This window comes from Trichechus manatus, unplaced genomic scaffold, assembly GCF_000243295.1.
Source record: "Trichechus manatus latirostris isolate Lorelei unplaced genomic scaffold, TriManLat1.0 scaffold00024, whole genome shotgun sequence".
Taxonomy (NCBI): Eukaryota; Metazoa; Chordata; class Mammalia; order Sirenia; family Trichechidae; genus Trichechus; species Trichechus manatus.
This window is the reverse complement of record NW_004443960.1, coordinates 13,545,503-13,567,573: the sequence shown is the minus strand read 5'-3', so window position 1 is coordinate 13,567,573 and position 22,071 is coordinate 13,545,503. Positions and strand designations below refer to the sequence as shown.

Genomic DNA, 22,071 nt, shown 5'->3' with positions numbered 1-22,071 from the left:
TTCTATATAAATTTCTGAAAAGGTACTATCCATCTATGTGATTTCTGCATTAATGCTAGCATGTGGCTCCCTTGACAATTTTCTCTAAGATGATGTGGATCACCTGCTTATTTGTCTCTTTTTTGTCTCGTTTTGAGTTTGTATAAAATCGTAAGGATTTGGTAAATGTGTCCGTAAGCACTAATTATGTGTTAGTCCTTGCCCAGTCAAGTAGCACATTAACGGACCATCTGCTACAGGCACCAGTGTTCACTTAGTTACAAATACTTGAATAAAGTATCTTTTTTACTCTCTTATAAGTATCTGATTGGTTTCATTTATATGCATACTTATAGCATGCAGCTACACTAGGAAAAATGGACTGAGTGACAGCTCTTAAAGCTCAATGACTGGGATGGGTAAGTAGGTGACAGAAAGAACTTATGATCAAATCCTGTATGTGAACTGTCAACTGTGTATGTGGCATGAGTTTTTAGGACAGTTTATGTTACTTTTCAGTTATCCATAGTCATCTTTAGAAATGTTTTGAAAGCTGTAAATGCAATCCAAGTGCCTAGTCTTATAATCAGCTACTTAAATCTTGGTTCTCGTGATTACTGGTGGCAGCATACAGTAAGATGAAATAATAAACTTAATGGATCCTTTGCCAGAAAAAAGAAATATTCCTTTAAAAAATAACTCAAAACTGATGAATTTGTCACATTTTTCAAGTTTAGGCTGTAAAAATTATTCTTTTTAATTACTATAAAAAGTCTTTTTATCTTTATCAGATTTGGCCAAAAAAAAAATTTTAAATCCTAAAATCAGGGCATGGAATGTCTATTTCTTTAATTTCCATGACCTTAAACTATTTTGCAAGGCCAACAGAGTTGTCAGCAAAAAATGCTATTTGCACATGCAGATCTGTGGTCAAATATCAATAATTATCTATGTTATGCCAAACATTACAACCAGAACATCAGCCTCAATGTCAAATAGTACCTGCTATGAATGGAGAAATTTTGACCACAATTTAAGACTCCAAATAAAACTCCTTTTGGTGAGATAATTTAAGATGCTTTAAAATACTCCAAAATAGCATCTGGAATTTTGAAATATTGATTTTATACTTATTTTTAATGATATGTAAACTGAGGCAGAGATCTCCTCGACTTTTTGTGGTTAATATTCTTTACCTCCCCCCACCCTTTTCTTCCTTTATCCCTTAAGATTAAATATGGTAATACCTGTGATTTTATATTGTACATAGAAAGTGTTTTAGCCTTACCTTTGAATTTTAATAATACTAGAGTCCAAGCTAGGTAAGCTGTTTGTCACCAACGTAATGCATACATAGGAATGGTTTTATCCCGTTACAATGGCTGATACACATGGAACAAGTTTTGAAGTTTTTCAATGTGGAAATGAAATCTGGTTCTACTGTGCTATTTTGACATGGCTTTTCTCTTTCAGCAGGAATATATCTATGGATAATTCAACCATTATATTTCTGTTTTGAGTGCTTCCTCCATTTATAGTTAAGTTGCTTTACTGGCCTAAATTCAACAGATTTTAAAACTGTAAATTCAGTTAGAAGTAGAATACGTTTCTCAGAACTCGGCAGTATGTTATGATGTCTAGAGATAAATGTCTATGTGCTTGTGGTAAGAGATTACTCCCTGTGAGGTCTCATGGGACTTCTGACCTACCTCCACTCTTGATGAGGATGTCAAAGAGGTCGTCCATCTGCTGACTATGTGCATTGGAAACCTACAACGAAGGAGAACAGGAATTAGTTTCCTTTCATGCAGTTCTGGGAGCATAATATAGCCGGGAGCACTAAGGGACCGTACAGCGTACCTAGCTCTAACATATTGTTGGATAATTTTAGGAACACTGAGATCACCTCAATTAAGCGAAGTTAAGCCACTTAACCCAAGGTGTCACAACTGGCTAGTGGACACAGCAAGAATGGGGCTAGCACTGAGCTCGGCTGACTTCCACACTTCCCTTATTTTCTATCACTGACTGTATTTTGAGAGCCCTCCAGTACTTTATTTTAAAAATGTCTTTATTCATTTGCATTTAGGTAAACATTTGTGTGTGTAAATGTGATCAGATTATACATATTTTTCAGCTTTTTATCTGACATACAATAAACTGCACATATATATACGCACATATATAAGTATACAATTCAATAAGTTGTGACATATGTATACACCCATGAAATCATCATCACAATCCAGAAAATAAACATATCCACTGCACCTAAAGTTTCCTCATGCCCCTTTGTAATAACATTGATTTGCTTTCTTTCACTACAGATTAGTTTACATTTTCCAGAGGTTTTTTTTTTTAAAAATAGATTCATACAGTATGCATTGGAAGTCTGGCTTCTTTTACTCCGCATAATTACTCTGACATGTATCCACGTCGTAGTGCCAATAGTTCTTTCTGTTTTATCACTGAGAAGTATTCTATTGTATGGAAATAGCACAGTTTGTTCATTCATATACCTGTTGATGGACATTTGGGTTGTTTCCAGTTTTCGGCTATTATAAATAAAGTTGCTGTGAACATTCCTGTACAAGTCTTTGTATAGACATTTGTTTTCATTTCTCCTTGGTAAATACCTGGGAGTGGAATGGTTGGATCATAGGTTAGCTACATAGTTAACTTTTTAAGAAACTGCCGAACTGTTTCCAAAGTGGTAATACCGTTTTGCATTATCACCAGCAGTTTATGAAAGTTCCAGTTGCTCTATATCCTTGTCAGCACTTGGTATTGTCAGCCTTTTTAATTTTTAGCCATTCTTACAGTGTGTAGTGGTATCATATAGTGGTTTTAATTTGCCTTTCTCTAATGACTAATGATGTAGAGCATCTTTTCATGTGTTTATTTTCCATCTGCATATTTTCTTTGGTGAAATGTCTGTTAAATATTTCACCTATCCAGCCTTCTTATGCTTACTGTTTGCATGTTATATCTTTTTCCAACCATTTACTTTCAACCTATGTCTTTATATTTAAAATGTGCCACTTGTAGACACATGCATTAGTTATCTATTGCTATATAACAAATTACTCCAGAACTTAGTGGCTTAAGACACTAAGCATTTATTATCTCACAGTTTCTGCGGGTCAGGAATTTAGGAATGGTTTAGATGGGTGGTTCTGGCTTGGGGTCTCTCAGGTTGGAGTCAAAACGTTGGCTGGGCTACACTCATCTAAAGGCTTGGCTGGAGGATGTACTTTTAAAGGTGGCTCACTCACATGGCTGGCAAGCTGGTGCTGGCTGTTGATGGGAGGCCTCAGCTGCTCTCCACATGAACCTCCCCAGAGGGCTACTCGAGTGTCCACAAGACAGCTGGTTTTCCTCACAGCATGCAGTCCAAGAGAGAGCAAGGCAGAAGGGACATGCCTTTTATGACACAGGTTTAAAAGTCCCACCGTTACTTCTGCCAGTTCTATTTATTAGAAACAAGTCACTAAGTCTAGCCCGTGGAGAAATGTCAAAAAATTTGCAGACGTATCTTAAAACCACCCCACAGCATATAGCTGGTTCTGGCTTTTTTATCCAATCTTACAATTTCTGCACTTTAGAGTAGTTAGTCCACTACTGCGTAATGTAAATTATTGATACGGTTGGATATGGGTTTACCATTTTGTTTTCTATTCATCCTATTTTTGGGTCACTCTTCTTCCTTTCCTGTGCTTTTAAAAAAACAATCTGAATTTTAATTCAACTTTTCTACTGTTTCTTTGTTAGCTATACTTCTTTGCATTATTTTTTTAGTTTTTACTATACGTATTACAATATACATCTTTAACTTCTCACAGTCTACTTAATGTTGCCCCCGCCCCCACACCCACACTGTTGAGTTGATTCCAACTCATAGCAACCCCACAGGACAGAGTAGAACTGCCCCACAGGGTTTCCAAGCAGTGGTTGGTGGATTTGAACTGCCAATCTTTTGGTTAGCAGCCAAGCTCTTAACCAGTGTGCCACCAGGGCTCCAATGCTGTACCGTCATGTATAAAACACAGAAACCCTGTAACCATGTAGATCCATCTGTTAGTTGTTATGACATCTACATACGTTATAAACTCCACAGGACAATGTTATTTCTCATTGTGTAGGTTTGCTAGTGATGAATTATCTGAATTCTTCTTTATCTGAAAATGTTTTTAGTTCACTTTCATTCTTAAAGAATATTTTTTACTGGACATAGGATTCTAGGCTCACAGTCTCTCCCATTCCCTCCTGTAAGAACTTGAAACATGTTGTTCTACTATCTTCTGACTTCCATAGTTTGAGAAGTCAACCATTAATTGAATAATTGTTCTCCTCTGAGTAATGTGTGCTTTTCTCTTGATACTTTCAAGATACGCTCTTTAACTTTGGCTTTCAATAGTTGCACTATGACGTGACTAGGCCTTCTTCTTATTTATCCTGCTTGATGTTCATTGGGTAACTCAAATCTGTAAATTTGTCTTTCATTATATTTGTGAAAATTTCAGCCATTATTTCTTCAAATATTTTACCTGCCCCATTCTCTCTTTCCACTCCTTCTGGGACTCCAATTATACCATGTTAAACTATTTGATATTATATAACAGGTCTCTGAGTTACTTAAAAAAAATTGTTTTCTTTTCTGTTATTCAGATTGGTAAGTTCTATTGATCTATCTTCACATTCACTGACTTTTTCTCCTCTGTCATCTCCATTCTGCTGTTAAAATTCACCTGCAATTTTTTTCATTTCAAAATTGTATTTTTTAGTTCTAAAATTTCTATTTATTCCTTTTTAAAAGCCATTTCTATATCTGCTTAGATTCCCTATCTTTTCATTTATTATAAGCATATTTTCTTTTACATCACGGAGGATGGTTACAACTACTTCGAAATCTTTGTCTGCTAATTCTAACGGCTAGATCAGCTTGAGGATGGTCTTAGGTGACCACCTTTTTCATCTAAGAATGGGTCATATTTTCTTGGTTCTTCATATGTAGCATGTTACGAATGGTTGTTATGGAGGTTAAATTGTGGAGACTCTGGATTCTGTTATTTTTCTCAGATGAATGTTGTTTCTTTTGTTTTAGCAGGCAATTAACTTGGTTGGACTTTAATATGTTCCTTGGGCAGAAGTTCCAATCTCTGTTCAGATCTTTTCTCTTTAGCTGAGCTGCTGAGTCTGCTCCATGTCTGTATGGCATAGGGTTCAGTCAGAGATGTGGGCAGACAGAATTTGGGGATCTTCTCTCTGGCTCTTTCTGTTCTGGGTGGCTCTCAACTCAATCCTCTGGTTTCCCAGGCCATAAAGACTGTGGTTTTTCCACCAATGACCCCACCACTGAGTTTGCCCCTAGATTAAAACAGTAAAAAAAAAAAAAAAAAAAAGAGAACTCATGCCCAATAATCCCCTCCTCTGAGTGCGGACTCCTCACTAGAACATGCCTACTTTTCTTCATTCTTCAATTCCTTTCCTGCAGTTGTTTTTTGTATTATGACCAGGATTTATACTCGTTATCTATGGGAGATAGTCATCACTGGAACTGGAGGTCTGAGTAAATGTATTAAAATCAACAGACAAAAAACAAAACCTCAGAATTCCTGGAGTTTTGTGACCAATGGAATATGAAAAGGTACTACAGATAGCTATTCATTTGGATACCAGTAAACTAAGGCAGAACTTGGCTCCCTCAGTCTATAAACATGAATCCAGATGTGTGTAAATCCCAGGGATTCCAACTTAACTATTAAGTTAAAGTGAAAGATTCTTTTCCCTTTTTTGGTTGTTACATAAGTTAATAGTACATATTAACTAAACACAAGGACCAGGCCTGCAAGGATAAGTGCTACCTTTTTATTCTTTTAAAAATTGCAATGAAGCTCTTGGCAATTCCCTTCATCTCTGCTCCCCTGTGAAGAGAGTAGATACCACTTCTGAATGGGGGAGGACAGTCTAATCTACCGCAACTCTTACTGCAAATGTTTAAACCTTTTTCAGAAAGTTGGCTTTTCCCTCGCAGATAAGGGCTCTTGCTAAACTGAAACTAAAGGAAGACTTTACAGCTAGATAAGGTATTTTTCCCACTGCACTAAGTGAACGCACACGTGTGCTATCGTATGGTCTCCACTCAGCTCGGCGAGGCAGTCATCCTTGGGTCGCCCTGCATGTCCTTGCTGAGTGTGCCAAGCTGCACACTGTCCCCTAGAGTACTGTGCAGTTTCTGCAGCTGCTCACTTAGGTAAATAAGTAGGTTAAGGCAACCACAGAATGACTATGCTCACTCCCTGGCTAAAGGGGGCTGGCTGTGCGCTGCTTGCTGTAAAAGGTGCTGAGCCCTTGGTCTTGTATTCCTTAGCTATAGCACAACCCACTGCATGTGTAGACACCATCTGGCCCCACTGAGTTACCCCATACAACATGGGAGCAAAGGGAACTGTGCAGCTCTGAGGATGCACCTGCTCTGATCCATTATGTCTTGTTGTTTACTTTTATCACCCATGGAATGGTGTCAGGTTCATTCTTTGTCATCATCCTCTATGAGGCTGGGGTTCTTCCTTGAAGGTGAGTTTTGTTTTAAGCCTTGGAAGAAAGCGTTAGATAGGTAGGGAGACCAGGAATTGTGTTTAGGGTAAAGTATGACAAGTGTTACTGCTGCTGGGCACCCACTGTAGGCCAGGTGCTTTTAATAATAGAAACTTTAACATTTCCCATCCCTTGGGACAGATGCTGCTACTCCGATTTTATCAATGAAACAAGGAAGGCTCAGAGGAGAGGGTCAGTACCTTGCCCAAGGCCACATGGTTACCACGTGGTTATCAATGCATGGAGGACTTCAGGTCTGTCACCTTCAAAGGGTGTTGGGGAACTCGAAATGAATGAAGCAGGACACAGTGGGTTTAGATGGTGGACAGTCTAGAATGCCAGCCAGGTGGAAGAGTCCCACTTTGATGCCAGCCTGACAGAAAGCGGCTTTACAAAAGAGGGACCTGTGTAAAATATGTGAATCGCAGCTATCCCTAACATGTCTGATTCCCTTGACCCAAAACCAAAAAAAACAAACCTGTTGTGGTTGAGTCAATTCTGACTCATAGCGACCCAACAGGACAGAGCAGAACTGCCCCATAGGGTTTCCAAGATGCAGCTGGTGGATTCGAACTGCGGACCTTTCGGTTAGCAGCCAGCCTCTTAACCACTGTGCTGCCAGGGCTCCCCGACCCAAAGGAAAAATTAAAAGACAAAACCTGAATTTCTGAATAAGTAGTGATGGCAGATTATACAGCTGCTGAAAGTTATTTAGGATTCTTCAAAATAAATGATATTTAGATTTTAAATAACCACTTAAAGTGTAAATAAAACTCCGAACCATAAAATTTGTGTTTCTATGGAGGCAAGTCAATCTTAGATAACGGATTCATTAGATGTTTGGTCAAGATGAGGGGATGACACATCACACATAAGCCTTCACTCCAGACTGTAAGGTACACACATCACTGACAAGTGGTGATCACTGAGCTCGCTCACCTCTTGAGGGAGGACTATGCCTCACTGACATCACGGTGATGTCCTCGCTCACCTCTTGAGGGAGGGCTATGCCTCACTGACATCACGGTGATGTCCTCACTCACCTCTGGGAGGGAGGACTGTGCCTCACTGACATCACAGTGATGTCCTCGCTCACCTCTTGAGGGAGGACTATGCCTCACTGACATCACGGTGATGTCCTCACTCACCTCTGGGAGGGAGGACTGTGCGCTGCGAGTCTGTCTGACGGCCTCCTCATAGCGGGGAGGGTCTTTTGTCTTGGTGACTGGGCTGCCAAACAGGGAGTGCTGCACAACAAACTGTTGAGGCGGTGGGGGCGAACTAGGCTGTCAAACAAAGACAGAGCACATGTTAGCTCTTGGCAATAAGCTTCCGCGTGCCCTGGCTAGACCCTGCTCCGCTGTAGCCAAATTCTGCTCTTCATAAGGAGTCCTCCAAACACCTGTGAGGCTGACCATGCTGGTTGATCATTCCACGTGGGAAGGAAGATCATCACTGTTATAATAGCTAAGCTGCCCCCTTACCGAGTTATTATCATGGTCTTTTTGGCTCTTTTACCCAATATTGCTACTCCCTCATTCCAGCCTACAAGCACTAGGCTGTGGAATGATCTTGTGCCCACATAAGTGCCATCACTGCCACACAGCCGTCCCAGGATTACCTTGCTGGGAGGGTTGGGTCCGTTTTGCACTGATGGGAGCGGAGCATTTCTGGACTGGAGAAGGCTGTTGGATGTCTTACTAATAAAAGGCTGCTGGACCGCTGGAGCAGGCTGTCTCTGGTATGGGAGAACTGTAGGTGATGCCGAGTTTGTGAAAACCTGAAACGAGTAAGTATTTCCCCATCAGTCTTTTCTCCTGATGAAGTAAAGAAAACCGGTATTTAGAGCTGGGGGCAGCAAACTTACTCTGTAAACGGCCAGACAGTACATATTTCTGGCTTTGAGGGTCATATGGTCTCTGTTTCAATGACTTGACTCTGCTGTCGAGATGTGAAAGCAGCCACAGACAATATGCAAATGAATACATGGTTGTGTTCCAATAAATCTATTTACACAAATGGGGAATGGGCTGAATTTGGACTGCAGGCTATGATTTGCTGCCCCGTTTTTGAGCATAAGTGGTCCCTTTCCTCAGAGCCTGTCTTTGATGGCAGCGGGAGTACAGCATTTGCTCAGTTTGTTTCCCCTTAAACGACTGCTGAGTTTCTTATATTCTTCACTAGGGTGATCGCATCTACTGTCATGTTTTTGTTTTTTTGGTCATGCTTTAACTTTTCTTTTTTTTAACTAATTAAAATACTTTCTTGTGTTTTCAGTGAAAGTTTACACAGCAAATTAGGTTCCCATTTAACAATTTCTACACAGTTTGGTCAGCGACATTGGTTACATTTTTCAGTGCATCAACTTTCTCATTATTTCTGTTCTGGTTGTTCCTTTTCCAGTAATCTAGTTTCTTTGCCCCCTTGCCTTCTTGTCTTTGCTTTTGAGTAAATGCTGAGTAAATGTTGACCGTTTGGTCTCGTAAGATGGTTTTTTAAAGGAGCAGAGTATAATGCTTTAAGTTTTCATGATTAAGGTAATAACTCTCAAATCCACCTCTTTAATCTTACTTCTCACACCTCAACATAAAGAAAGTAAAAATCCTCACAACTGGAACAATAAACAACATCATAACAAACGGAGAAAATATTTCAGTATTTTAGGGCCTCATGATTTTGCCAAGGATTTCATTTTACTTGGATCCACAGTCAATGCCCATGGAAGCAGCAGTTAAGAAATCAAATGACATACTGCACTGGGCAAATCTGCTGCAAAAGACTTCTTTAAAGTGTTAAAAAGCAAAAATGTCACTTTGAGGACTAAGGTGCACCTGACCCAAGGCATGGTATTTTCAATTGCCTTATATGCATGGGAAAGCTGGACAATGAATAAAGAAGACCAAAGAAGAACTGACGCTTTTGAATTATGGTGTTGGTAAAGAATACTGAATATGCCATGGACTGCCAGAAATATGAACAAATCTGTCTTGGAATAAGTACAGACAAAATGCTCCTTAGAAGCGAGGATGGTAAGACTTCATCTCAGGTACCTTGGATATGTCTTCAGGAGGGACCAGCCCCTGGAGAAGGACATCATGCTTGGTAAGGAAAAGGGTCAGCGAAAAAGAAGACCCTCAACGAGATGGATTGGCACAGGGCCTGCAATAATGGGCTCAAACATAGCAACAACTGTGAGGATGGTGCAGGACCGGGCAGTGTTTTGTTCTGTTGTACATGGGGTCGCTAGGAGTCAGAACAGAATGGACAGCACCTAACCACCACCACCACCACCACCTTACTTCTAACCTTACCCCAAGCGCTAAAGCCATGTTGACAATCTCTTCCCAGCCATCTTAAATTCAATATATTTCCAAACGAAACTTTCCCCTTTCCTCCTGTCACCCTCAGCCTCTGAGGGAAAATCATCCCTGATTCTGTCTTCTGTTTTCTCTTTTTAACTTTGGTAAAACCCGTTGCCATTGAGTCGATTCCAACTCATAGTGACCCTCTAGGACTGAGAAGAACTGCCCCACCTTTTGGTTAGCAGCCATAGCTCTTAACCACTACACCACTAGGGTTTCCGACTTTGGTAAACGGAGCCATCAATCAGCTCTGCTTTCTCCCCTCGGCACTTGCCACTTGCGTATCTCAGAGCAGTCTCTTGAATCAGCCCTTTGTTCTCTGCCCTGTGATCTCCTTACCCAGGGCCTCACTTCTACCACTAGAATACCACCATTGCTCCCTGCCTATGGTCCCGCCACCAAAATTATATTCTTAGGACATTCACCTGACCGAGTCACTACCACAATCCTGCTTACAAACTCTACTTCCACTGGCCCCCTCATCCTTAGGATAGAATCCTGACTCTCTGGCTGGTATGGAAACCTTCTCGGTACCTGGCCCCTCTTCCATCCACCCTAACTAAACCTCACACATGCTGTAGTCAAACTGAATTTTCCATAGCTTCTTGAAATCCTTGCAAGGCCCCATTTAAAATCCATCCCCTTCTGAGAATCTGTTCTATCAGGCAGAAGTGGGGATTTCTTCCTGTAACACCTTAAAATGTTGTTTAGGCCACACTGAGATCCAAAGGTTTTAGGGCCTTTTACAAATGTATAGCCATACTGCTGATATTGCAACTATATTTCACAGAACTTGGTTTGCTCATAAAAATATTTAATATACTTTATACCATTAATAAGGAGCAATGGTAGCACAGTGGTTAAGCACCCTACTGCTAATGGAAATGTTGGTGGTTTGAACCCCCCAGCCACTCTGCGGGAGAAAGATGTGTCAGACTGCTTCTGTAAAGATTACAGCCTTGGAAACCTTATGGGGCAGTTCTATTCTGTCCTAAACTAAAACCAAACCAAACCCACTGCTGCCAGTCGATTCCGACTCATAGCAACCCTATAGGACAGAGTAGAAAAGTCCTATAGGGTCCTATAGGGTTGCTATGTGTCAGAATCAACTCAATGGCAACGGGTTGGTTTTTACAATATTCTGGAAGAGAAAAAGCGCCCCTGTATATTTTTATTGTGAATATCTACAATTATTTCTTTAGCATGAAAATCTGTGTATGTGTACACTTCCCCTGACAGTACCACCTCTCTGTGATGATTCTATAAATTTATTACCATTTCCTTATATTTTGTTAAAAAAATTATTTAAACTGGAAGTAATCATTCCTAATTCTGGAATTCTGAGACTTAGTGAAGATGCCCGTATTTACCCTGTCTATATATTGTTTTTCTCTCTCCTCCCTTAAACAAAGAAAACTGTCCTAACATTTGAACATTTACTGAGCTTCTAACTACACTAAAATCATATTTTGAGCCTTCCCCAAACTAAATAAATGCAGCTACAATTCCTTTCTCATTGCACTTCTCAGAGGTGATTCTGAGAGCACACACACAGATATGACTGTTGCTGACCTAAGAGGCTGTTTCTGTCTGTTCCTAAACTCATCTTAGCTCAAACAGCAGTACTCGTGGCCTACGGACAGGTGTGCCTAATTATCTAGGTTCTTTTAGGTTGAAGATAAAAACCCTGGGACTGATTATTCTCAAGATTTATAACACCAAGACCTATTTTTGAGGCCTTAAGATTTTTCTGGCAAGGAGATGTGCCCATAGCTCCATCTACTGGATTCAAGGAAATTCTGGTAACTTTTGGGTCTACTTAACAAGAACTTGTAAAGAGGATGGAGTCCCTGGGTGGTGCAAATGGTTAGCGTGCTCAGCTGCATTGGTGATTTGAACCCACCAGCTGCTCCGTGGGAGAAAGACGTGAAAGTCTTCTTCTGTAAAGATTACATCCCACCCAGAGACACCTCAGAAAAAAGGCCTGGTGATCTACTTCTAAAAAAAAGCCATTGAAAAACCCTATGGAACACATCTCTGACACACACGGGGTCGCCATGAGTTAGAACTGACTTGATGGCAACTGGTTTGTACGAAGGATACGGTGCTACAGCAACACCTTCATTTTAAAGATGAGGAAACTGACACAGAAAGTAAGCACATTTTTCTAAAGGCCAAATACGTAAGAAGTGGTGAGCCAGAATGATAACTAGACCTGATCTTCTGGCTCTTAATTCCTAAGTCGGCAAACTCTTAAATATATATATATATTGTTGTTAGGTGCCGTCGAGCCGGTTCCAACTCACAGAGACCCTACGTACAACAGAATGAAACACTGCCCGGTCCTGCATATCCTCACAGTCCTTGCTATGTTTGAGCCCACTGTTGCAGCCACTGTGTCAATCCATCTCGTCGAGGATCTTCCTCTCTTTTGCTGACCCTCTACTTTATCAGCAGGATGTCCTTCTTCAGGGATTGGTCTCTCCTGATAACATGTCCAAAGTACATGAGACAAAGTCTCGCCATCCTCGCTTCCAAGGAGCATTCTGGCTGTACTTCTTCCAAGACAGACTTGTTCATTCTTCTGGCAGTCCACGGTATATTCAATATTCTTTGCCAACACCATAACTCAAAGGCATCAATTCTTCTTTGGTCTTCCTTATTCATTGTCCAGATTTTGTATGCATATGAGGCAACTGAAAATACCATGGCTTGGGTCAGGTGTCCCTTATTTCTCAAAGCGACATCTTTGCTTTTTTTTAACAATTTAAAGAGGTCTTTTGCAGCAGATTTGCTCAGTGCAATACGTTGCTTGATTCCTTGACTGTTGCTTCCATGGGCCTAGATTGTGGACCCAAGTAAAATGAAACCCTCGACAACATCAATATTTTCTCCATTTATCATGATGTTGCTTATTGGTCCAGTTGTGAGGATTTTTGTTTTCTTTATGTTTATATGTATATACAAAAAGATCTTAACCAAGATAAAAAGTTCAGAAGTATCTTTTTCATCTCCAAATACCTTTTCTCAAGGAGCAGCAAATTCTTTTCCCATAGAGTGATTATTAATTTGAAAAAAAAATTTTTTTAAACCCAGGATTAAAAAAATACTTTTGAAACTTCTCTTTGAAAAAAGAGTTGACTGTTAGGGTGAGCTATCTTTTCATAAGAAAGAGCTCTTTTCTACCCCAAATAACTGGATAACCTGCAGCCAAATGGCACAGGACCTGAGGCTCATCCTAGGGAGGCTGAACATGGAAAAAGGAAAGCGGGCACTGCCTGCTGAGCAGCTCCTATACAGACGCCTGTGGAGTGGGTACGGGGACAACAGTGGAAATAGGCAGCAGTCTGCTGTTCCTCATTAGCTCACAGACCTTCCTGACTTGCTGAGGCTGGCTGAGCACGTGCCGTGGGAAAGTGTCTTGCTTCTGAGGAACAGGCTGGGTCAGGCCTGAGGACAAGGCAGCGGCTGGTATCTGTGCAGCAGTTGCTATTTGAGGCTGAGGCTGGATTCCGGCTTGTGGTGGAGTCTACCAGGGGAATAAAAAGAATCAATTTAATTGTTAGAATCAAAGTTAGAACCAAGAGTTTAGATGTGGAATAACTGGTCACTTGGGGACTATATCTGAAATAAGACAATGTTTACAGATTGCATGCAAGGCCACCTTCAGATTTCAGTGAGTACTTATATTCAGACTTTTTAGATAGAGAAAGGCGTATGTATCCTAAGAACGCTTAGGAATAGACTGCTGACTGGTATTCTAGACGAATCGACTTCAATTCGTATGCTCATAAATTTGCACGTTAACAATTCTGAATCAGAACTAAATACCAGACCAGTTATTCTCATGCTCTTGTTTCTTAAGTGGCTAAGATTTTCATTTGAAATTTTTGTGAAAATAGAAAGCTGAAATAAAAAGGACCTACAACAGCTCTAAGGAACCCTGCTGGCACAGTGGTTGAGTGCTCGGCAGCTAACTGAAAGGTTGGCAGTTTGAACCCACCAGCCGCTCTGTGGGAGAAAGATGTGGCAGTCTGCTTTCATAAAGATTACAGCCTTGGAAACCCTATGGGGCAGTTCTACTCTGTCCTACAGGGCCACTATGAGTTGGAATAGACCCGACAGCAACAGAGTGTAACGGCTCTGTACACACAGGTCAGGAACTGCAATACTTTCAACAGCAACGAGGAAATTCGTGAGGGCCAACTAGCCAACTGCAGGCTGTGCATTCTTCGGAGAGAGCCCCGTGTGCCAGGGGACACACAGCCCCAGAATAAAATATGTTTTTTGGGTCTTAGAACATAACTCTATTGGAAGTTTGGACCAGAAAAAAATTTTTTATATATATAAAATATATAATTATGTACGTATATGCACACACACATGCATATATATAATACATATATATATTTAAAGATATATTATGGAAGAGATTTGAAAACTCATAAACATTTTAAAGCTAAAACAGGAGAATTAGAGTATCTCCATGTCACAGGCTTTTGGGTTGTGCCTCCTAACCCTAGGGGTACCGGATTATTCCCTTCTGCTGTTAAGGGCATCTGGGTAGTCAAGGCTGAGGAGCACTGGTCCAAATGGCAACCTGTTTACCTGTGGTCCACAATTGGTTAAAACCTACCCAAATCACATGACATAAAAACCACTGAGGGTAAATACACAGGGCATGTTGGCATAAAAGGCAATTTTATGCTCACCAGTCGTTTTATAATCTCTTTCAATAACATCCTCAGTCCTAAATCTGTAGTCACTTTTTCCTTAGTTTAGGTATCTTCACATTAATGGGGCCTTTCCAGAACTAAATTTGGGAGGCAGATACAAGAAGGTGTGCCTGACTCAAGCCATGGTATTTTCAATCACCTCATATGCATGCAAAAGCTGGACAATGAGTAAGGAAGACTAAAGAATCGATGCATTAGAATTATGGTGTTGGCAAAGAATACCGAATATACCACGGACTGCCAGTAGAACAAATAAACCTGTCTTGGAAGTACAGCCAAAATGCTCCTTCGGAGTGAGGATGGATGGTGAGACTTCGTTTTATGTAATTTGGACATGTTATCAGGAGGGACCAGTCCCTGGAGAAGAACATCATGCTTGGTAAGGTAGAGGGTCAGCGAAAAAGAGGAAGACCCTCAATGAGATGGACTGACACAGTGGCTGCAACAATGGGCTCAAACACAGAACGACTGTGAGGATGGCGCAGGACGGAGCAGTGTTTCATCCTGTTGTACACAGGGTCACTATGAGTCAGAACCAACTGGACAGCACCTAACAACAACAACAAAGAATAAAAGCTCTGTAGTTAGAAGTCCTGATTTAAACATTAGCTCTGTTACATGCTAGCTGTGTCGTGGGGCAAATTACTGAACTTTTCTAGGCCTCAGTTTCCTTATCTAGAAATGGGCCTATCACTGGGATCTTCTGGAAGGACTCGGTGAAGTCCTTTAACGTACTTGCTGTTTACACATAAAAAGTACGTAAAAGCAACAGCTATTATCGTGATGATGATGTCACTGGTATTTTAAAATGTCTACATGTATGATAGGCCATGTTCATTAGAAACTAAAAGGTAACAGAAATGGAAAAGCCCCTCACACTTGTTTTTACACAGTAAAACAATGCTAGCTATTCACATTTTTGAAGATCTCTCCCTCCTCCCTGAAAGTTTTCTCCAATTGTGAAACCTAATTTGGATGCATGTGTAAAAAAGCTCAGGTACGATTCCATTGCTAGCAGCTTCTGTTCAAGGCGTGCTGTGAGGCGAGGCAGTTAGAGACACACTTCACACCTGGAGTTGGAGGCTACTGACAGGGAGCTGCACGGAGGCGACACTCGAGCCCCGGATGGACACCGGGAGCAGCAGCTGAGCAGTCTGCGTCGTCAGCAAAGCCTGGGGCTGAGCCACCACGGCGGGTGGCGGCTGCCCCTGGGAACTCACGTAAAACTGCGAGACCAGGCTCTGCTGCTCCGCCGTGGCCACGGGGACCTCCTGCTTGATAACTACAGCCTTTTTGGCAACAAGGGTCTGGCCGCCCATAGAGATGGGTTGGCCCCCAGGATGGCTGGCCACTGGGATGGGCTGCCTGGAGCTCGAGCAGTCGGAGAGCGAGGCCTCGTCTTTGACGGTGGAAGCAACACTGCTGTGTTTCTGATCTAACTTATTGGCAGAGCTAGCTGGAGCACTGGGCTGGGGATCCAGTGGTCGCTGCTGCTGCTGCTGCTGCTGCTGGTGCTGCTGCTGCTGCTGCTGGTGCTGCTGCTGCTGCTGCTGCCCTCGTTTTTCAACCTCAAGCTGCATTTTCAGTACTTCCACGAGCTTCTGCTCTTGTTCCAGTTTCCTCTTTAGCTCTTCAATCTGCTTCTCTTTCTCCTGAAGCTTTCGGTCCTTTTCAGCGGCATCCAGTTCCAGACTGGACAGAGTACTGCTGGTGGGACTTAAGCTGTCTTCATTGTTTGTCACTCTCAAAGGAGATGAGCACAAGAACTGCGAAGGAGACATCATGGTCATGATCTCGGTGAAAGTGTCTGCCATGTTGGTGTCATCGGTACTGAGGCTGGACTGCTCGGAGGGGGACGGTGAGATGGGCAGAGGGGAATTCACACTCTCCACGTGCGCTGTGCTGCTGGCTCCCGTGGACGACAACTCTGCCTTGAGCGTGGAGACTGAGCTAGTCACAGAGCTGTGTAGTGTTGTGACTGGCAAGGCCATGGTGACTTCTGGGTTACTGGTGACGATGGCAGGGGTGGGCACGGCCACGATACTGCCAGCAGCAACACCGCTGCTGTTCATTTCCTGGTAGGGTTTCAGGCGTTCGATGAGGTCAGGTTTGGTGCCTGACACTGGCAGACCCCTTAACTTCAGTTCTGTCTTCAGTTCCGACACCTAGGAATATCACAAACAAATCAGATTTCTGCTTTGGGTACTGCAACTTCCTAACAAATCTCAAGTAAACTTCTGTGACAGAAAAAGTGTCTTTCAGATCTGTCAGATAACTGTATTGTTGCATACCTGTAAGTGGGACAGTTTTTTTTCTTTTTTAACATATATAAACACACATAACTACAGACCTGTAGAAATTGAAAGGGCAGTGATAAAGTAAGGGTTTTTAGAAGGTAATTCCTCTTCTGTGTCAAAGAAAAATTTACTAAGGATGGTGATGATGGTAACAGCTATGTTACTGAATAGTTACCATGTGCTTTGCATGTACTCTAAGAATTAATCTTCACAATGGCCCACAAGATAGGTTTTATTATTATCTTCCCCATTTTACAGATGAGTTGACTGAGGCAGAGAGATCGAATCACTTGTCCAAGACAGCACAGAAAACAGAAGGCTGAGCCAGGACAGGAACCCAGGAGGGCTGGCCCTGGAGCTCATTTTCTTGACCGTTACATTTTCTTACTTCTGTCAAAGTTGGCATTGAGCAGATAAGGAGGAAACAAAAACCCACAGCCTCCGGAGTCAAACAGAACTGGCATGGTACCTGGCCAATACTGATTGCTTTAAAATGAACTTAATGGAAGTAATAAGAAAATGCCTTTATAAAGGTTATCGTATTTTTGGTAAAGATGAATGTCTACTGAAAATTACCTACATCTAGACAAAGCCGGCAAGTCATTTACATTTTTGTGGGACTTATCGGTGAATAAGCTGTACTGGGAATTATCACCTTTAAGTCATCCAAGCTGGAAGGCAGCGGCCCAGGCTTTCTCACAGGAACAGACATGTTCTGTCTTGGTGTGCTGGGCGTGCTATTGTTCAACACTGAATTCCCACTGTTGTTATTTTTGTCATTGAGTGGCCTTTAAAGGAAAAAGAAAATTAGAATTTATAATAAAACAGTATCTGGATTTGCCATTGCATGCTGTTACCAATTTGACTATTCATTTATGAAGAGTAAAATGTCATGGTCATGGATTGGAAGACATCAATTAGATCCCAAAAAAAATCCCTACAGGTGCAAGGACAGAAAAACAGACAAATGGAAGAGAATAGAGAATCCAGAAACAGACCTCTATGTATGTGGGCCCTTGAGTTATCATGAAGATAACACTGCAATGCAGTTGAGAAAGGGTGGTCCTTCCAATAAGTGGTGCTGGGCCAACTGGGTATTTCTATGGGGGGAAAAATGGCTCTTGATTGATCCCTACCTCACATCATTCCCAAAAAATCTAAATGTAAATTATAAAGCAATAAAGCTTTTAGAAGAAAACATAGGATAGTATCTTCATGGCCTTTGGACAGGCAAAGATTTCTTAAACAGGACACAAAAAAGCACTAATAAAAGGGACCCCTTTAAGACAGTGAAAGTCAAACAATAAAACAGGAGAAGATACTTGTAATACATATTCTGACAAAGGCTTCATATCTAGAATATACAAAGAAGTCTTGCAAATCAGTAAAAGAACAAAAACAAAAGCAAAAAGAAAATGCAATGGAAAAATGGGGAGGGGCTGATCTTGAACAGACATATCACAAGAAAGTATATCCAACTGGTCAACAACTATATGAACAAGTACACAACTTCATCAGGTATGAGAAAAATAAGAATTAAAATCACAAGCAAATACCAAATCAGTGTTTGGAAGCCTGTGGTTGAAGCCAATTCTGGCCTTGTCAACAGCTAACTCTTGACATTCATTTTGGGGTCTTTTAAAACCTGCCTAAATTTTGCTGAAGTTAAATATGTGAAGCATCTGAAATGAAGTTTCTTGATGTTTGGAATAAATGACAAACATTTTATGCATCATTATTCCCTTACAAATTCAACTTTTAAATTTCATGTTTACATTTATAAAAACGTATTCTTTAAATCAGTTTCTCAACCTTATTTTCATTACTGTCCTCCCAAGGAGCCTTTAAAGATATTTTTTTCTTAGTCATCCTCTTCTTGAAATTTTCACACCACAGAATTATTATATATATATATATATATATATACACACACACATATATATATTTATGTGTGTCTGTGCTTTATTCATAAAACGAGTAAGACTTTTTCATTCCCCCAGAATCAACTTTTGTTCCCTTGGGGGTAATATCACCCTTGTTGAGAATTCACGATTTCTCTCTTCATGCTGCCTTTTTGGTTGAGAATTTACAATATTGTACTTATTCCCAAGATGAACAATTCAGTGTTTAATTTAGCCTTGAAAATAATAAGTCAATCTAGTTTTCCCCCAGATCAGGTTCAGAGAGATAATGTGACCTTCTAGGACCTTTCAGGTCTGTGTGGTGCAGCTGGGACTAAAGCCCAGTCTCTCCTGGTTCTCGTTCTTCCCATGGCGCCAAACCAAAAATCAAACTCGTCGCTGTCAAGATGATTCCAACTCATAGCGACCCTACAGAACAGACCAGAACTGCCCTGTAGGGCTTCCAAGGCTATAATCTTTACGCAAGTAGACTGCCACATCTTTCTCCCATGGAGCAGCTGGTGGGTTCAAACTGTCAACCATTCGGTTAGCAGCAAAGTGCTTTAACCACTGCACCATCAGGGTTCCTAAAGGATATATTACACAGGTAAAATTCTATTACTATGATCTCTACCAAGCCAAAAAAACCCAAACCCATTGCCATCGAGTTGATTCCAACTTGCAGCGATCCTATAGGACAGAGTAGATCTGCCCCAAAGCGTTTCCAAGGAGTTACTGGTGGATTCGAACTGCCGATCTTTTGGATAGCAGCCTGAGCTCTTAACCACTGCGCCACCAGTGGTTAGAAAACAACATCTCCATTTTTAGGACTTGGAAATTAAATAGAACTTATGTTCCGTTTTTGTGTGGTATGATAATACACAAAAATGAGTGTTCTTTCCTCCTCTTGGTTTCTGGATCTTTATGTTTGATGTTTTCTTTGGGTGGGTGGCTTGGTTAGTCTCAGTGGTGGGAATTTTTGAGGAAATGAAGGGAGTAGAAAACTTAATGGAAAGACAGAAGAGATGGAATGGGAGGATAAACAGTTCAGCTACCACACACCTCAGACGTATTCTTCCCATCAGCCCCAAGAGCCAAATTCTTTCATTACAGAGAAGACCCTTGAATAGATTACTAGATACCACAAAAAATCCTTTTATGGGACTTTCAGTTTAAGTTTCCTCATCTATAAAAAAACCAAAACCAAAGCCATCGCTGTCAAGTCAATTCTGACTCATAGTGAACTGACAGGACAGAGTAGGACCGCCCCATAGGGCTTCCAAGGCTGTAGTCTTTAGGGAAGCAGACTGCCACATCTTTCTCCTGAGGAGTGGCTGGCTGGTGGGTTGGAACCGCCTACCTTTCGGTTGGCAGCTGAGCACTTAACCACTGTGCCACCAGGGCTCCTTCCTGATCTATAAGATGGGGTCAATAGTATCAGCTCGTCCTAGAGTTACTGTGAGGATGAAGATGTAAAGTGTTAAGTACAGTGCTTGCCTGGTGCCTTGTAAGTAGCATATAAATGTGAGGCACTGGTGCTGTTATTACTGTTATTATTGGTGCCCAATGCCAAAGGAGCAGGGGCAGTGAAGACTACCTCCCTAGGTCCTGGGCACAACTGCAGAGCAGTGGCAGTTTACCTTTGATACTCTTCCAATTCTCTTTGGCCCTCCCTGGTTCCCTTCCAATGTCAACGGCTCACTCAGGCCTGCTTACTCCTAATAACATGTTACAAAATCAGTTCTTTCTTTGTCCATATGCCCTAATGTTTTAGATTTAAGTACTTCACAATAAAGTCTGAATTACTAAAAGGTTTAATCTTTCTCAAGCTATCTAAATCATAAATGAAAAAAATGAATTGATAATCATTAGCATGTGAGCAGATTTTCTTTTTTTTTTTTTCTTTAAAAAGAGAAGCTTTTTAGCAGGTCTTTATCCTCCACCAGAGTCCTGGGAGGTTAGCCATTTGAGTCCACCCAGAAGTGCCTCAGAACAAAGGCTTGGTGATCTATTTCTGAAAAATCAGCCATTGAAAATGCTGTGGAGCACAGTTCTACTCAGACACATACTGGGTCACTATGACTCAAAGCTGACTTGAAGGCAAATGGGTCTTACTGGTTCATCCTCCATCAGCTTTTCTACTCCTAGAAAACAGGAGGCACCTGTGGAGAGGAATGCCCGGCCTACATGCAGAAAACAGAAGTACAGTTTATACAGATCACTTGATTATAAACTGAATGACTTCAACATAGAGAATACTTTTCCCTGTAATGGGATTTTGCATCTATCATCTTTTCTAGAGTTGAATGCAAATGCCACTTTCCCCTGAAAATGGGGGAAATGAACGCCAGGGTTTTTGCATTTTTATCTAGGTTTCCCAGAAACAGTATACTGGAGATGTACGTCTAGAAATTTCCTATATTACATAATTAAAATTAGCTATGGATGCCTTGCTATGAATTGAATTGCAGAAATCATCAGAACCCACTCTCTTCTGTCCCTCCTGACTTGTTCTGATAGTTTGTGGCTCACCAGCCTGCTGGTCGTTGGTGGCCAAACTTTGGAAGCACTTTCTTTCTCCACAGTTCTTGGGCACCAAGACCTTTTGTCTTTTGAAATATCTACGATCTATTCTTTCCTTCCCATTACCAGTGTCCTTTCACCTCTCACATCTAATGTATTGCAAAAGTTTTAACCACTTTTCCTATTTCCAGATTCCCCTTCAATATCAGGGCCCAACTATTCTTTCTTGCACTTCGACTCCACCATGTCAGAACTACTGTTCTCTGAAGCACTCTACTGCCTACCACATCAAGATTAAACTCTTCTGCCCAACTTCCAGTGCCTCCAGACAGTGGCTCTACTCAATTTTGCTCTCCACTTTTCTTAAAAACTAATCATAGTCTTTATTCAAGCTCTTTTTCTCACCATCCTTCATCTGTACTTGTGATCCTATCATTCCCCTTTGCTTGGAAGGCCACCTCCCTTTCACATAACGAATTCTACTTTTTTTTTTTTTGAAGTTCTGGCTCTTGCAGGGATTCAAGGTCTAAGAGTTAGATTGTTGTTGTGTATCATCGAGTCCGACTCATCGTGACCCTATGAAACAGAGCAGAGCTGCCCCATAGGATTCCCTATGAAACAGAGCAGAGCTGCCCCACAGGATTTCCTATAAAACAGAGCAGAGCTGCCCCATAGG

At 41.3% G+C, this 22,071-nt stretch overlaps 1 protein-coding gene across 1 annotated transcript in view; it reads right to left on the bottom strand.

Moving 5' to 3' along the window:
• MRTFB (myocardin related transcription factor B) overlaps positions 1 to 22,071 on the bottom strand; it is a 128,442-nt gene that overhangs the window by 6,506 nt on the left and 99,865 nt on the right. The window contains exons 9-14 of the mRNA XM_012554651.2: positions 17,627 to 17,759; positions 15,745 to 16,839; positions 13,312 to 13,467; positions 8,198 to 8,356; positions 7,725 to 7,862; positions 1,689 to 1,749 (exon numbers count right to left, since the gene is read on the bottom strand). Of these exons, the coding sequence (XP_012410105.1) occupies positions 1,689 to 1,749; positions 7,725 to 7,862; positions 8,198 to 8,356; positions 13,312 to 13,467; positions 15,745 to 16,839; positions 17,627 to 17,759 (1,742 nt within the window). The remainder of the gene's footprint in view (positions 1 to 1,688; positions 1,750 to 7,724; positions 7,863 to 8,197; positions 8,357 to 13,311; positions 13,468 to 15,744; positions 16,840 to 17,626; positions 17,760 to 22,071) is intronic.